Genomic DNA, 17,129 nt, shown 5'->3' on the forward strand with positions numbered 1-17,129 from the left:
GCAGTTTGGGCACTCTGTCTGTAAAAGGTTCGCCATCACTGGCCTAATACATAGCATTCTGCCACAAACTTCTGTCTCAAACTAAGCCAACCAACAGGTGGCATGAAGTTAGACAAAAGTGCCTAGCCATACACCACATTCATCACCCAGCCTGTGCCACCGTGATAAATCTGGTGCAGGTTTAGACCGCCTGTCTAAGTTTATGCCATGTATAGTAAATCTTATCTAGTGTTCACATGCATTGGAAATTTCCATACGGATTCCTGGCGGCCAAGGCATGTCACTTATTACACCTGAAAATTCGGAGGATTCGCCAAACTGAATGTGCAAATCTGCTGCACACCTGAAACAAAGCTGCAGTTGAAATCTGAAGATACAGCATTATGTACAAATATGTACAAACCCATAGAGATCTTGTCTTTACAGTAAAAACAAAAGACAGATGGGCAGTAAGAGTTTGCATCCTTCTGAGGGAGATGCTAAAAGCAGGAAGGTACTTTCAGCCATACCTTGTGTTGTTTCAGGAGGAAAGGCAGCAGCATCAGCATCCCTCCATCATGTACCACCCACCACACATCTATGTGACCCTCTGCTAGAGTCTCCCGAGATCCAGGGAATAAGGATATGTTCTTAGCCACGAGCAGAGCTTGGCGACCAGCCGTACAGATACGCACAGTGGCTGGAAGCAAAAACAAAGTTAAAAAGAGAATTTCACAAAAGTAACGTCACCAACAAAAATTTCACAGCCACATAAATTAGTTAAATGCACTCACCGACAAAAATAATAAAAATACAAATAACGCACCAAGGAGGAGAATGGAATTAAACTTTCTATGTCTGACTGTAATGATACAGATATATTTAGGTATATAAGTAAAAAAAAGCAAAATGGTAAATTTATTGGGGAAAACTGTATAATTGAAAGGCGGCTCTAGGACCCTGTTGGGCACCTCTAGCCTGGATACAAGATGAGAGAGACACAGATTTCATATTGTATCCTGCAGCACATTTGCCCATAGATGTTGCAGCTGGGCCGGTAGATCCTGCATGTTGGTAGGTTAATGAAGCTTGACTGATGATAAATTTGGAGACTGGGCTGGCCAAGAAATAGTGCAACCCTTGCTGTGTGCGGACAAGCATTATTCTGCTAAAAAAATGCCAGATGGAAGCCCTGCCATGAGAGGCAACACATGTGGCTGCAGGATGTCCTGTGTACATCACTACTAGGGGTGACCGACTGTCATATGCGATGGCTCCCCAGATCCCACCAGCATTTAGGGCAGTGTGTCACTCCACAGCAAAGGCAGGACTGGAGCGCTCACCACGAGACATGCTTCAACTTGACCATTGTGGGATCCCTAACAGAATCTGGATTTGTCACTAAAGATTATATAATTACAGTCTATAGTAGTCCAGGTTGCTGGCTGTCAATGGCAGGACACGTAATAGCCACTGTCACACCTAATTTCCATCTGCTAAGCACCTGAAAATGGTTTTGGGTAGAGACGGGGGATGGGGGGGGGTGTAATAAAGGCGCCATCTGTGTCTGTATAGTGGTCAATGAAATTGTATGAGCTGCTCATGCTTGTCAGCGGATTAAATGATCCTCCATACTGGTGGTCTGTCCAGAGCCAGTTTGCTGTGTGTGTGCGTGCCCTCACATAACCCCTGCTCCCCACACCTCCCAACAGCTAGGTGAGAACGGCCTAGATGGTGGGCAATTCGTCGAAATGACCATCCTGTTTGTCTCAGACCAAAGATCTGCCCCCCTCTCAAGGACAGTCTACTGGGCAAAATGTCATGCACGGATAGCACTGGATGATCTCTCACTAAGAGGTAAACTACCCAAAAGTACCCTCTGAGAGCCTTCTAATAGGGTTGAGGGGAAAGCACTTTTACGCCCCCTTGTGGCAAAATACAGTGTCTAATCAGACCACACCTGTAATCATTTGATTTACACTGGATAAAAGTAATAATGATAAAAAAAAAACTGAAAATTGCATTCTTACTGATGAATGTTTTCCAGGCCCGAGAGTCATCGCTCTGCCGCCACCCGCTTGGCCAACCCATGATTACTGTGTTGTGTCTCATTCCACCAAGACCACAAGATTGGATGAGGTGGGATAAACCTTCCTTTTTCTTCTGTGCTACCACCACCTGGCAGAAACCTTTGACTCTTTCCTGCTCCATCAGCTGCTTCAATGCCTATAAAGATAATAATATATATACAATAGTTTATGTGCAGCACGGTGCTGTATTTTCCATCTTCCCCAATTAGATCACGTTTCGTCTAGAAGAACTGGTCTACTACCAGGGGCTGATTGGCCATAGACCCTACAGGGAAATTTCCCGGTGGGCCGATACCCAGAGGGCCACCCAAGCTCTCCTGATGACCTCAGACCAGGTATATAATGATCTGATGCTCATCGGCCAATATTGCCCTCCTGAACTCAACTGTATTACCATCCTCAGGACGATGATACAGTTGAATACTGTGGAGATGTGCTGCACTACTGTGGTATTTGTTTCTGCTGCGGTGGTACTTTGTCTACTTCTGTTGTCCCTGCCTACTTATGTTGCCCTGTCTTCTATCAATTTTGTCCCGGCTACAACATGGGACCACTTTTAGTTTTTTTTTCCAGGGCCAGTGTTCCCAGTCCGCCCCTGTTTACTACTACGTTTTACACTGATAAACCTGCTCTTTCATACCAGAGACAATCTCCATTACAACAGTTCAATGGAAATCTAACTAATGTGGTAACAGCTCAAGCTGGTAAAACACGTGGTGCTCATCGGTCATGTAACACCTAGCTAATAAGCCTAATCTTCCGCTTTACTTTCGTTGTAAAGACTTATAGGATCCCTAAAGTCTCTTTGGAGAGTACTTAAAGGTGTTTTCTCATCTTGGTAAACAATGGCATATGACTGTGACCCCCAAGTGAACAGGTCTGCGTCACAGTACCCAAGCAGGATTCTGTGTCATAGTGATCTAGTGATGACCAGATACTTTGTGATTTTACACACATAGGGCCCCTGCTTTTTTTTTTTTTGTGGGTTACCAAAATAATTTTGTTGTATTCTTCATGACACATAGGGCTTGATATTATGTTTCTTACAGATATTTTTCTTCCTTTTTAGTTTTATTTGGGAAAAATGTACAAGAAAAAAAAAGAAAAAATTAAGAAAAATTAGAGCTCTTTTTTTTTTTACTCAAACTGACACCAAACTAAATTATTAAGTTCCCTAATTTATGTTGGCTGTTTTTATATATAATGAATACGAATCACGTTCTTAATATTAGACAAATTTACTATTCTGGTACATGGACCTTTGCAAATTTGGAGTATCGTAAATCCTGTACCAGATTTACGCTAGAATTGCGTCTGTGTGGCAAAAATTTGTTACTGCGCCAAATGTGTCCATGTGCCAAAAAAACGCCTAGTGTAAGCTTACAACGCCTATAAGATGACGCAGTTTCACTCGAAAAATGCTGTCAGTGTTATTCAATACATTCCAGAACTCTAAGGCCTCTTTCACACGAGCGTGTCCGGATTAGGTCCGGATGCGTCCCGGTGCATTGCGGCAAACCCGCGCGAGTAGGTACACAATTGCAGTCTGTTTTGACTGCGATTGCGTTCCATTGTTCAGTTTTTATCACGCGGGTGCAATGCGTTTTGCACGCGCGTGATAAAAAACTGAATGTGGTACCCAGACCCGAACTTCTTCACAGAAGTTCAGGTTTGGGTTCAAGGTTGTGTAGATTGTATTATTTTCCCTTATAACATGGTAATAAGGGAAAATAATAGCATTCTGAATACAGAATGCATAGTACAATAGGGCTGGAGGGGTTAAAAAGAAATAAAAAATAATTTAACTCACCTTAATCCACTTGTTCGCACAGCTGGCATCTCTTCTGTCTTCCTTTGTGAGGAATAGGACCTTTGATGACGTCACTATGCTCATCACATGGTCCATCACATGATCTTTTACCATGGTGATGGATCATGTGACGGACCATGTGATGAACGTAGTGACATCATCAAAAGGTCCTATTCCTCACAAAAGAAGACAGAAGAGATGCCGGCTGCGTGAGAAAGTGGATTAAGGCGAGTTAAATTTATTTATTTTTTTTAACCCCTCCAGCCCTATTGTACTATGCATTCTGTATTCAGAATGCTATTTTCCCTTATAACCATATTATAAGGGAAAATAATAATGATCGGGTCCCCATCCGGATCGTCACCTAGCAACCGTGCGTGAAAATCGCACCGCATCCGCACTTGCTTGCGGATGCTTGCGATTTTCACACAACCCCATTCATTTCTATGGGGCCTGCGTTACGTGAAAAACGCACAAAGAGGAGCATGCTGCGATTTTTACGCAACGCACAAGTGATGCGTGAAAATCACCGCTCATGTGCACAGCCCCATAGAAATGAATGGGTCGGTATTCGGTGCGGGTGCAATGCGTTCACCTCACGCATTGCACCCGCGCGGAAATCTCGCCCATGTGAACGGGGCCTAAGGGTTACATAGCATCATAAATCAATATAATGCTATGTGACCCAGTCAGTGCTACGTAGGTCAGGACAGGAGCTCTCGCAGACACACGCTGCAAGTTCAATGCATTGAAGTCGCTTGTGTGAATCCAGCCTTACACCTACAGATTATCTCTAGCGAGTGTTCCTACCAGCGCCTGTTAGCGATGATCTGCCCGATGTTTGGACAGTGTAAAGGGGCCTGTAACAAAAGTCACAGCTTTGGGTTCAGCAGTCGGTCTGGGACATCATGTACATTTATTGTCCTCCAACAAAGTATTCCTATCAAGTTTATTAGTCCAGGACCAAGCCCTATTCAAAGTCCACTCTGGATAATGCTGAGACACGTGATACATATTATTCTATTTGGTGAACTTGTGCGTGTTCACCGTGGCTGCTCAAATGATGCTGCTTTTTACCATTACTCTTCTTTGCTTTTTGAGAGATAGTTTATCAGTTCAGTACAGTATACAATCCTTTTTGTACTATCTGCTTGATGTGTTGTGCATGCAACTGAATTGGAGAACTGTCCATTTGCCCTGGTACTAGCACAAGGTGGCAGGACCAACTAGCTTGAGAAAGTAGTTTTCCTAGGAGTCTGCAGTGAGGTGAACACATGCAGTCATGCTGTACACACCAAGAAGGAAACTACAGGGCGTGGTGATCATACCTGCTCTGCTGCCAGTGCTTCAGCATAGCTCTCCAAGTAATCACCAAGCAAAACAGATCCCACAATTGTTAAACCTTTCCCAGCCTTCAGCTGAGAGGCAAAAGAGAGTAGATGTGGCTGTGAAACATGGAGATCGGAGTCTAGCTTCACCAAAACCAGAAGCTGGGGTCTAGATTGGGGGAAAAAATGCTGTTAAAATCAAAGTCAAATATGTACAGTACATGTAACTACTACATAGCTAAAATGAGTTTTACCTCCAGTTTTTAGTGTGCGGTGGCCCTTCCTCCAGTCGCAGTAAAGCAAAACGTGCTGCACTCAGAGAAAGTCCTCTTATCCCATCTCCCCATTCTTTCTCAGCTCTGTACACAAGGAGAAAAAGGTATTCAGTGTACAAAAGTAGAAACCAAGTAAGAAAAAAGTCTAGAGCAGAGAACATTACCCACCCATGGTACTCTATGTACTTATAGATCATTCCGGCAATTACCATGGAGATGAGAGCGTAATACCAGGAGGAGATGAACATCAGAGCCAGGCACAGTGCCATACCCAGGAAAGACAAAGTCCTACAAAGGCAAAAACCAGAGAGACAGTCATGCCATACTAAATTATTTTATCACATGAACAGTAAAATTTAAAAGGTATTTCTCGGCCATATTCATTGGGGGACACAGGAACCATGGGTATAGCCATGTCCTCTAGGAGGCGTTGGCACTAGGTAAAGCTGTTAGCTCCTCCCCTGGCAGCTATACCACCTCCAGCCTGGAGAGAGAGCTTCAGTTTTTTTCTAGTGTCAATAGGAGGCAAGACCTCCCTGCTCTGCAGGGAATCTCCTGAATTTTTTTTATTTTAGTAAATTTTTTTCCTTCTTTTTCAGATGGGAAAACAGTGGACGCCTCGCCTCCCTGTTCTCCCGGGGTTGAGTTGCGCCAGTACTGGTCACCCGCACTGCTGCCTCCCCCACAGAAGACAAGGTGGACCAGGGCAGCCTCACTCCCCTGCATCCAGCCAGCCAAGGGGTCACCTAGGTCCACCAAAGAGAAGACCCTCCCGCCATACCAGACTCCTGCCACTCCGGTGCCAGCTGCTGAGGAGGTGACCCTGCTGGAAAAGGTACCTTATGGGCCCACTTAGGGAGGGTGAAGAGAAGAGAAGAGGAGGAAGATAGGTGAGTACGGGACTAGGTGAGTATGCTAACCCTCTCCTTCCCTCCCTCCTCCCTATTTGGCAAAGCATCGGGCTCTCTGCTTCCCCCTCCCTCCCTCCCCACGATGACTGGGCCAGACACCGGGCTTCATTTATCATAGCCCTGGACCTCCGGTGGATTCCCTCCCTCTCCCTCTGTGCTGACACTACACGGGCACATAGGGGGTTAACGGCCGGGTATGGCTGTCTCCTGCAGGCACGGTTAGGCACAGCGGGCGGCCAAGCGCACCGCTGTGCTCTGAGTTTTTATCTCGCTACAGGAGGGGAGCGGAGGAGGCTCCCGCTCCCCAGCGCCATAATCCACTTCTAGGGAGCGGGCGCCAAGCGTGCTGCTCCAGAGGAGGTCCGCCAGCTCTGTGTCCGAGCGCCGTTAAATTTAGGCACTGGCTTCACTTTGGGCCTACCCCTTCCCTCTTCCTCCGGCCCGCGCAGCGTTCTCCATGGCCGGAGGGCGCATTCTAATGGGCGTCTTCTCTCTACTTCACTTACGCCCCCCTGTGCTCCGGCCAGACTTTCAGTAGGGCGGGGGTGCATTCCGGCGGCAGTGTCCATAACTTAGGCCTCGGCTTCGCAGCCTACTAGGCCGCAAACTTTCATCCCCGGGTATGGGGGGGGGGCTTCGGCTGGCGCAAATTCTTCCCACCTTACTTCCCCCCTCCCCCAGTAGCCCACAGAGCCCCTCCCCTGGTATTCAGGTCAGTTAACCCTTCCTGGCCAGCCATCTCTTGAGGCTGGCGCAGGATTATTGTCTATCTGCAAGGCAATGGGATTAATGCCGCTAATTTAACCCCTTCCTGCCTCTTGTCACCTGAGGCTGGGCATCCCAGTTTTATAATAATAAAAAAAAAAAAAAAAAAGTCAATTTCAGGTCCTGCCCCCTCAGGCCTCATCGCCGCAGGACCGCCCTGTCTGTCAGACTGGGCCAGTGTCCTAGCACGGAAAGAGGAGGACCTCCGGGCCGTTTGGTTGATAGGCACCACCTGCGCAATCCAATGGTGGACCTCCGGACCATTCCAATCACCCTCCGGGGTCGTTGGTGTGATAAAGCACTACCTGCGCAATCCACTGTGGACCTCCGGACCTTCCCAATCACCCTCCAGGGTCGTTTGGTTGATAAGCACTACTTGCGTAATCCACTGGTGGACCTCTGGACCTTCCCAATCACCCTCCGGGGTGGTTTGGTTGATAAAACACCACCTGCGAAATCCACTGGTGGCCCCCTGGACTTTCCCAATCACCCTCCGGGGTGGTTTGGTTGATAAAACACTACCTGCGAAATCTACTGATGGACCTTTGGACCTTCCCAATCACCCTCCAGGGTCGTTTGGTTGACATTCTCCACCTGCGCAATCCAATTGTGGACCTCTGGATCTTCCCAAATCACCCTCCGGAGTCGTTTGCTTGATAAGCGCCGCCTGCGCACTCCAATGGTGGATCTCCGGACTTCCCAATTTCCCTCCGGGGTCGTTTGGTTGATAAAGCACCGCCTGCGCAATCCGGTGAGTGAACTTCTAGAAGTTCCCATTCCACCCCCAGGTAGTTTGGTTGATGACTCCCACCGGCGAGCCTGCGACTGCCATGGAAAAGATTCTGAGAGTTAAGACTGCACACAATGGGCCAGAGCAGGATATTTTCCTCCTCGGTCACCTCCACACCCCCACCCTTCCTTCCTAGGGTCACGCTCAGACGCACCCTCCTCTCCCTGGAGAGGTTCGGTTCGAGGGGGGGGGGGAAATCAGTTGTTCGGTCTCTGCTGTGATTCCGGTGCGATCTTTGTCCGAGGTAGACAGCAGTACTTGTCGTATGCATCACCCCCTTTCTTAGGCGGAGTATTTGCACTACTACTGGATGCAGTACTCACTTGGATATTACCTCCCTCCATTGGGGTCTAACCGCACTAGAACTGTTTCAGTGCCGGCAGTAGGCGTTCCCCCTTTTAGTAGGTGGCAGAACTGGATTCCCACTGGGAACAGTACTTACTGTATGCATTAGCCTCTTCCATTGGTGGTGCTATGGCTATGGTTCAGTGTTTACTGTATGTCTTACCCCTTACGTAGGTGGGGTATTGATAGGGGCGCTTGCTCCATATGGCTTGCCCTTTCCGTAAGAGGAGTACTTTCTCTACTTGGATTCAGTTCCTGCTAGATGCATTACTGCATTACCACCCTTCATGGTGGAGTACTTGCACTACCCTCTTTCATTGGTGGGATAATTGCAACATTGGCCCTTCCACAAGTGATCCACTACCTCGGGGAATAAGTACACATCTTGGATGTTGCATTTCAACTACACCACGGCTATAGATGCCTTAGCTTCTTCTACAAGTGGAGCGTAGCGAGTATCGATACACGCTGGTGTCCTGCACTCTTCGGTGCCGCTAATAGATACTGTGGCTTTTTCCACGTTGTGTCCTTTTCCTTCGGTGCCGGTTTGGGGCATGAATATGACAACCTCTATCCTCACGGAGTTGCCCAGCGTCACTCATGTGTCCTAGCGTCCCCTATCTCCATGGTCCTCCACTGTTCCAATATGTGTCTTCAACAATATGTAGTGCGTACACCACGGCACCTAATATTGTGATTACGTTCCAGCAAGTCGAGTGTTACACTGACTCTATATTCTCTATCCACCATTCCTGATGTGGGAAGTGGTTGTGCAGGCACTCTGGTTTAGCTTTGCATCGTGTTCTCCTCCGCTGGTGCGGATTTTACGCTGGTACTACCGTTCGTAGTCGCTGCAGTGCTGCATTCCTTCAGGTAGGGGTTCTACCCTGACGCTGGCTTGGCGGTTGTTCCTGTCCAACGCCCTTCCCAGGTGGAGTGTTTAAGGTTAGCTCTCCTTCCCCGGGGCAGTATGGTACCATGGCCTCTACCGGATTCCTCTAGTCTGCCCCTCAGTTTGTGCTGGCGGGGCACGCTGCGGCTCCTACGGTACGGGGATCCTGGAGTAGCCATTACATACTCTGGCTCCTCCTGCACGGCTCCTTCATCAGGTGATGGATTCTTCTAACGCCGAATTCGGTGGCGTACGCTGCATGGCCTCCTCCTTAGGCGGAGTATGGCGCCACCACAGTCATCCGGTGGCTACTTCTGTGTAGTGCCAGTCTCAGATGGGAAATGGGCTTCCCCCTGCCCCATTTTTCCATCCGTTTTTTTCCTTCTCTGGCTCAGGGTTCACGGCCACTCCGCAAACCTTGGTAGCTCTTACGTTACGACTTCCCCTCATCTAAGTTGATGCAGGGTATTGGTTCTGTGTTTTTTTTTTTTTTTCTTCCAGTCTCGTTCCGGTCCGACTGTTGGGCTGTGACGTTTTCCATATTCTCCTTCTACAGGTGAATCCTACCCGTTGGTCCTGGGTGTACTACCCGTATCCACAACTACCCCTCAAGACTTGACTAATGACTGCCCTGTCAGTTCGATGGTAGTTCATGCCTTTTTACTGCACATTCCGTGGCTAGACTACGAGACTCACCACTCCAGGCGGAGCGGGGGTGCTGTCACGACTCACCACCGTTGATGGAGTTTCGTTCCTGAACGGAACACCCTATCTATTCTTCCTCCTCAAGGCAGGAGTTTTTCTCTCATCTTGGTCTGGTCGACATTTCCGTCGAGCAGCGTTGCTACACCGTCAATACACGGTCGCTGACGGAACGCCACTGCCAGTGATTCTCATATCGTCTCTACTTCTACCTATCCAATTTCCTTAGCTTGCAGTTGGACATGCCTCATTCAGGGTTTTTTTCTTGGTAGTTTCTCAGCCAGCTTCTCAGTCTCCCCACAAGCCTCTTCGGCTCGAGGGACTTCGGTGGACCACTTACCGTTTCCATGGCTCTTCCCTTTAGCAGGGGTGGATCCTGCGGTCCTGGGTTTTTGGTTTAGCCCTTGGTTTCTTGATGGGTCAGGTTCGGCGCTTTCTATCCTTCAGGGAATGGCACCTATGGTTCCTCCGTACCGTCCTGCCTTGGGATCTGAACTTAGTCCTTTCAGCGCTCCGGAATTCTCCCTTTGAACCCTTGCGGGAGAGGTCACTCCGACTTCGGTCCTGGAATGTAGTTTTTTCTTGCGGCTATCACATCCATCAGACTGGTGTCCGGGTTGGGGCGCTCTCTTGCAGAGAACCTTCCTGGTTCTTCACAGGGATAAGCGGTTCTCCGGCCCATTATTTCCTTTCTCCCAAAGGTGGTCTCTGATTTCCATTCAATGATGAAATTGTCCTTCCATCACTGTGTCCCTCCCCTTCACACCCTAAGGAAAGGGAGTTACACCATTTGGATGTCGTCAGGGCTCTGACGATTTCTTTGCCAGCCTCCAGTTTCTTCCGGCGTATGGACTCCTCTTTTTTTGTCATCCCGGAGGGTCCTCGCAAGGCATTGGCGGCCTCCAGGGTGGCGATTGCACGTCTGAAATTGCTGAAGCATACTGCACCCGGGGCAGGGTTCCGCCCTTCGGCCGCGCAGTTGTGCAAGGCAGCTACTGTCCTCCTTACGCACATTCACAAAATTTTGCCAGGTGCATACTTATGCATCGGCGGGCGCTGCCTTGGGCCGCATGGTCTTGCAGGCGGCAGTTCTTAGTTGTCTGCAGGGGCGCTTGCTCCATGGGTCTGTGGTTTTTCCCTCCCTGTGGACTGCTCTTGGACGTCCCACGGTTTCTGTGTCCCCAATGAATATGGGCGAGAAAACAAGATTTTTGTAAAACTTACCAGTAAAATCTCTTTCTCGCTCTTCATTGGGGGACACATTATCCACCCAGTATTGTTGTTCGGCCACAGTTGTGGCTGTTGCTGGTTAGAACCTAGTCGGGTTTTTGGCATTGTTGGTTTTACACGTTATTTTGTTGGTTTACTTGCTTCTCCTACTGCTTCTACACAAACTGAAGCTCTCTCTCCAGGCTGGAGGGGGTATAGCTGCCAGGGGAGGAGCTAAAAGGTTTTACTAGTGTCAACGCCTCCTAGAGGACATAGCTATACCCACGGTTCCTGTGTCCCCCAATGAAGAGCGAGAAAGAGATTTTACTGGTAAGTTTTACAAAAATCTCGTTTTTCTGAGACTTTAATACTGATGATGTATCCTCATTGGTATCTAATCAATGGAGGTCTGACACCCAGGACCTCCATCTAGGTCTGACACCCCGCCAATCAGCTGTTCGAGAAGGTAGCATCGCTCGCAGTAGCCCCGTGACCTAGGAGTAGCTCAGCCCCATAGAAGTGAATGGGTCTGAGTGTGATACAAAGCACAACCGCTATACAGTGTACGGCGCTGTGCTTGGTGAGCTGTGAGAAGACAAAAGTGCTCATAGGAGTGCTGGCGCCTTCTCAAACAGCTGATTGGCGGGGTCCCAGGTATCTGACTTCCATCGATCAGATACTGATGACCTATCCAGAGGTTAGCTCATCAGTATTGAAGTCCTGGAAAACCCTTTTAACCCCTTAAGGACGGGCTCATTTTCACCTTAAGGACCAGGCCATTTTTTGCAAATCTGACCAGTGTCACTTTGTGTGAATAACTTTAAAACCTTATCCAGGCCATTCTGAGACTGTTTTTATTATTAATATTGTACTTCATGACACTGGTAAAATGGAGTAAAAAAAATTAATTTTTAATTTATAAAAAAAAATACCAAATTTACCAAAAATTTGGAAAACTTAGCAAATTTCCAAGTTTCAATTTCTCTACTTCTATAATACATAGTAATACCTCCAAAAATAGTTATTAATTTATATTCCCATATGTCTACTTCATGTTTGGATCATTTTGGGAATGCCATTTTATTTTTTGGGGACGTTACAAGGCTTAGACGTTTAGAAGCAAATCTTGAAATTTTTCTGAAATTTTCCAAAACCACTTTTTAAAAGGACCAGTTCAGGTCTGAAGTCACTTTGTGAGGCTTACAAAATAGAAACCACCCAAAAATGACCCCATTTTAGAAACTACACCCCTCAAGGTATTCAAAACTGATTTTACAAACTTTGTTAAACCTTTAGGTGTTCCACAAGAGAGTGATTAGCAAATGGAGATTAAATTTCAGAATTAAAATTTTTGCCAAATTTTCCATTTCAATCCATTTTTTCCAGTAACAAAGCAAGGGTTAACAGCCAAACAAAATTCAATATTTATTGCCCTGATTCTGTAGTTTATAGAAACACCCCATATGTGGCCGTAAACTACTGTACAGGCACACGGTAGGGCGCAAAAGGAAAGGAACACCAGCCCCCCTGATGCACCCCTAGAGTAGAAACTCCAAAAAAGTGACCGCATTTTGGAAACTACGGGATAAGGTGGCAGTTTTGTTGGGACTATTTTTAGGGTACATATGATTTTTGGTTGCTCTATATTACATTTTTGTGAGGCAAGGTTACAAAAAATTGAAATTCAGAAATTTCATCTCCATTTGCCAATAACTCTTGTGGAACACCTAAAGGGTTAACGACGTTTGTAAAAACTGATGCACCCCTAGAGTTTCTACTCTAGGGGTGCATCAGTGGGGCTTCAAATGGGACATGGTGTAAATAAACCATCCGATTCTGGGTTATCGGGTCACCGGAGACACCAATGACCCGGAAACGCAGAAAACCGCAGGTCTGAATTGACCTGCTGTTGGCTGCGATCGTCGATACGGGGGGGTCACAAGACCCCCCTCGGCATTGTCACAGAGTGCCTGCTGAATGATTTCAGCAGGCACTCTGTTCCGATCACCACCCGCCGGTGATCGGAAATGTACGCCCTGTGTCCTTAACGACTCGGACATTAGGGTGTACCTGTACGCCCTGTGTCCGTAAAAGGTTACATATAGAACTCAGCCAGCCAGTTCTCTATAATCCATGAATACCAGCAGGGTCGCCATTAGGGGGACTGCAGCTGCTGGGGGTCAGGAAAGCCACTTCGGGTCTCTCACATCGGCAGCCTCATTAATATTCACTTCTGTGTAGTGAATATTAATAAAGCTGTGTGGACATTGCTCCAAATGGGTTGCATTTTTATTAAAATTATGTCAGAAAAAAAAAAAAAAAAACTTTACAGCTTTCTTTTTATGGTAATAATTACATTTTTCTGCAAACCTAATGTTACAAAAAAAAAAAAAAAAACACACAACATTACAATACTTGTGTTTTTGGAAAATATCTATAATTAGGCCTCTTTCACACAAGCGTATTGAAATCAGTCTGTATTCTGGCTCTGGACTATGCATGAATTCCTAATGATATACCATCAGTATTGCTTCAGTATTTCATCAGGATTTATATGTATTCTTTACTCCCTGCATATTCTATGGATTTCAAATACTGACAGAAACTATAGGCTCTTCATTAACAATATACAAATTGCAAATACGCTCGTGCGAAATCGGCCATAAAGGGGTATTCTGGTTATCCCCTATCGTGTGGATAATTATAAGATCCTATGCTGGGACCCCCACCAATTGTGAAAACGTGAACCCCTCGGAGCCCCCTGAAATTAACAGAGCGACTGGTCGGACATGCGCACAGCCACTACAGGAGTAGCGGAGATAACCGAGCACTGCATTTGGCCATCTCTGGAACTTGCATAGAAATGAATGCAGCAGCTGCATGCATGTCTGACCTGCCGCTTGGTTCATTTTGAGGGGGTTTGGGGGGTACAGGATCCCCGTTCTTGTGATCAGTGGGGGTCCCACCGCTGGATGGGGGATAACTTAACATAACTGAAATACCACTTTAAAGATCACAATACTGTATTTGGTATCACTGTAATCATAATAACTTGTACAATATAGTGAACGCATTATTTGATCGGTAAACAGTGTAAATAAAAATGGCGCATATTTTTTCCCCTCATTCAACCCATTATAAAAGTTTATAGAAATTAAAATTGTATTGATGTGTATGGAAAAATGGCCTGATACACAAAAAAACAAAAAAAACTATGGCTGTTATGGCTATGAATGTGAGAAGGGAAACAGGTGGGTACACAGGGTTTGCTTGGATGGGGCCCTGAAATTCCTGATGATAACCCTGAATACCAGCCAATGTCTACCAGAAGGAAACTGGACAGCAGTAAAGTAAGGCTGCGTTCACACGGGCGAGATTTCCGCGCAGGTGCAATGCGGTAGGTGAACGCATTGCACCCGCACTGAATCTGGACCCATTCATTTCAATGGGGCTGTTCAGATGAGCGATGATTTTCACGCATCACTTATGCGTTGCGTGAAAATCGCAGCATGCTCTATATTCTGCGTTTTTCACGCAACGCAGGCCCCATAGAAGTGAATGGGGTTGCGTGAAAATCGCATGCATCCGCAAGCAAGTGCGGATGCGGTGCGATTTACACGCACGGTTGCTAGGTGACTGTCTATACACTGTATTATTTTCCCTTATAACATGGTTATAAGGGAAAATAATAGCATTCTGAATACAGAATGCTTAGTAGGTGATCAATTGAGGGTTAAAAAAATAATTTAAAAAATTAACTCACCTTCTCCTATGGTTCGCGTAGTTCTCCCGGTCTTTAGTTCTTTAAAAAGATGAACTATGGGCTAAAGGACCTTTGGTGACGTCAGATCACATGCTCCAATCACAGGGTCCATCACCGCGGTGATGTACCATGTGATTGGAGCATGTGATCTGACGTCACCAAAGGTCCTTTAGCCCATAGTTCATCTTTTTAAAGAACTAAAGACCGGGAGAACTACGCGAACAAGGTGAGTTAATTTTTTTTATTTTTTAACCCTCAATTGATCACCTACTAAGCATTCTGTTTTCAGAATGCTATTATTTTCCCTTATAACCATGTTATAAGGGAAAATAATAACATCTACACAACACCGAACCCAAACCTGAACTTCTGTGAAGAAGTTCGGGTCTGGGTACCACAGTCGTTTTTTTATCACGCGCGTGCAAAACACATTGCACCCGCGCGATAAAAACTGAACATCGGAACGCAATCGCAGTCAAAACTGACTGCAATTGCATTCCTACTCGCGCGGGTTTGCCGCAACACACCGGGACGCATCCGGAACTAATCCGGACACGCTCGTGTGAACGCAGCCTAAAGGGGTTTTCCTAAGCCAGCTGTTCCTCTTCAGTGCACGCCCGCAGCGAGGAGTTTACATGGCAATGGCTCACACATGTGCACTGCCACTCCGCTCAATATATATGCAGCAGAGCGGTAGCTGTATCTGTCAGCCCCATACACAATGCTGACTTTTGAACTCAGAGATCCACATTTACTAATGTCAGTGCACCTAGACACCATTGTAAATTGCAATAAAATCTAGTTTTTGAATAAAACCTCTGTACGTGGCTTTCTGGAAAAAGGTGTAGCTTCACGGGAAGGGGCATAGCCTAATATGTGACATTTAGAGCCAAAATTGCACCACAATTCGACTGTAAAAATGTCTCAAGCTGAGCCAACCAGTAGCTATATTATTCAGCCTGAGCCCCTGGGATAGATCTGCTGCATTTACACCATCTATAGGATTAGTAAATTTGCCCCACAATCTCTAAGGTGTGCATGACAAACTACAATAAGTTGGTAGAAAGACCTACCAGTGGTAATACTGAAAGCGGGGGCGCCAGTTTGGAGATCGAAGCAGAGTCTGTAATCCACACGCCAAGTTTACAAAAAGGTAACACATGAGGAAAAACCTGTAAGAGGGACGGACATGCTACGGTTAGTAACAAATTGCAACTTTAGATTGTAGGCTTCCGACATTGAATGGAACACTTTAGCTTTGATTTGGCCATACATCAGCTTAATAGACTGTTCACAAGAGGCCACAAGCCACCAGTTAGCCAGTCTGACGAGTTAAAGACAATTAAATATATATACACAATTCAGTAATTAAAAAAAAAGCCAGCTGTGACCTTAGCCAGTCTTAAGGAGGAGAGGGGGAGAAGTAGCTGACATGGCCACAGGGAGAAGAGGAGAGAATTAGATCCTCATCCCCCTGTATAACTATGCATAACCCAGGGGGAGGGTAACATGGACATCTGTGCACGTTATTAATCCACTCCCTCATCAATTAGACCGCATACTTGCTTTCTGATTGTCACATATGGGAGGGAGGTTCAGAAAAGGAGTGCGAAGAGGAGTGCTTGCTCATCCAACCACCTCTCTAAGGTACCTTTACACGAGTAGATGATCGGTATGATTGAGCGACGAACAAGTCGTTTCTTGGTGTAGTCAACATTTCAGCAATAACCCTTTAGATTCGCCAATTAGTGTCCAGAAAATCGTAATTCCGATCACATATTCCATAGTTTGTACAGCAGACAGTTGCGCTTACACAAAGCAATAACTTAAGTGGCGTGCTTAAACACATCCACGGTGTAATGGTCTGTAATCGTGCGTGCAGTGAATGATTCCTGTTTACACGTATGAAATCACCGACGTCCAACGATAATTTTTGTGCCCACACAATCAATCCAACGAGAAATCTACTGATTGTCGGTTGTCGCTCTATCGTTCATTGCTTTTACACTGCTCGATAATCTTGCCGTTTCACTCAATTTAATGATCATTTACGCAACAATCGCCTCGTGTAAAAGGTACCTTTGGAGATTTTCGAAACTCCCTGTTCGGAACTTTGCACACTCATTTGTATATAGAATAAACATCGTTTTCTGGAGATAGAAAATCAGCAAAGGAATACCAAAGGTATGTTCTAAACCAAGTCTGACCGCACAGCAGCATTACTTCTATAGACCAAATTAAATTTTCTTTAATTAAAAATGTCTACAGCT

General features: G+C 46.3%; 1 protein-coding gene across 4 annotated transcripts in view; it reads right to left on the reverse strand.

The window, feature by feature from the left end:
- Positions 1–17,129, reverse strand: part of SLC12A6 (solute carrier family 12 member 6) — an 80,048-nt gene that overhangs the window by 22,830 nt on the left and 40,089 nt on the right. For all 4 annotated transcript variants that reach the window (XM_040416769.1, XM_040416771.1, XM_040416770.1 and 1 more), the window contains 6 exons: positions 15,933–16,031; positions 5,651–5,770; positions 5,462–5,566; positions 5,208–5,376; positions 2,010–2,205; positions 510–679 (listed from right to left, as the gene is read on the reverse strand). In XM_040416769.1, the coding sequence (XP_040272703.1) occupies positions 510–679; positions 2,010–2,205; positions 5,208–5,376; positions 5,462–5,566; positions 5,651–5,770; positions 15,933–16,031 (859 nt within the window). The remainder of the gene's footprint in view (positions 1–509; positions 680–2,009; positions 2,206–5,207; positions 5,377–5,461; positions 5,567–5,650; positions 5,771–15,932; positions 16,032–17,129) is intronic.

The sequence above is a fragment of the Bufo bufo genome, chromosome 2, assembly GCF_905171765.1.
Source record: "Bufo bufo chromosome 2, aBufBuf1.1, whole genome shotgun sequence".
NCBI lineage: Eukaryota > Metazoa > Chordata > Amphibia > Anura > Bufonidae > Bufo > Bufo bufo.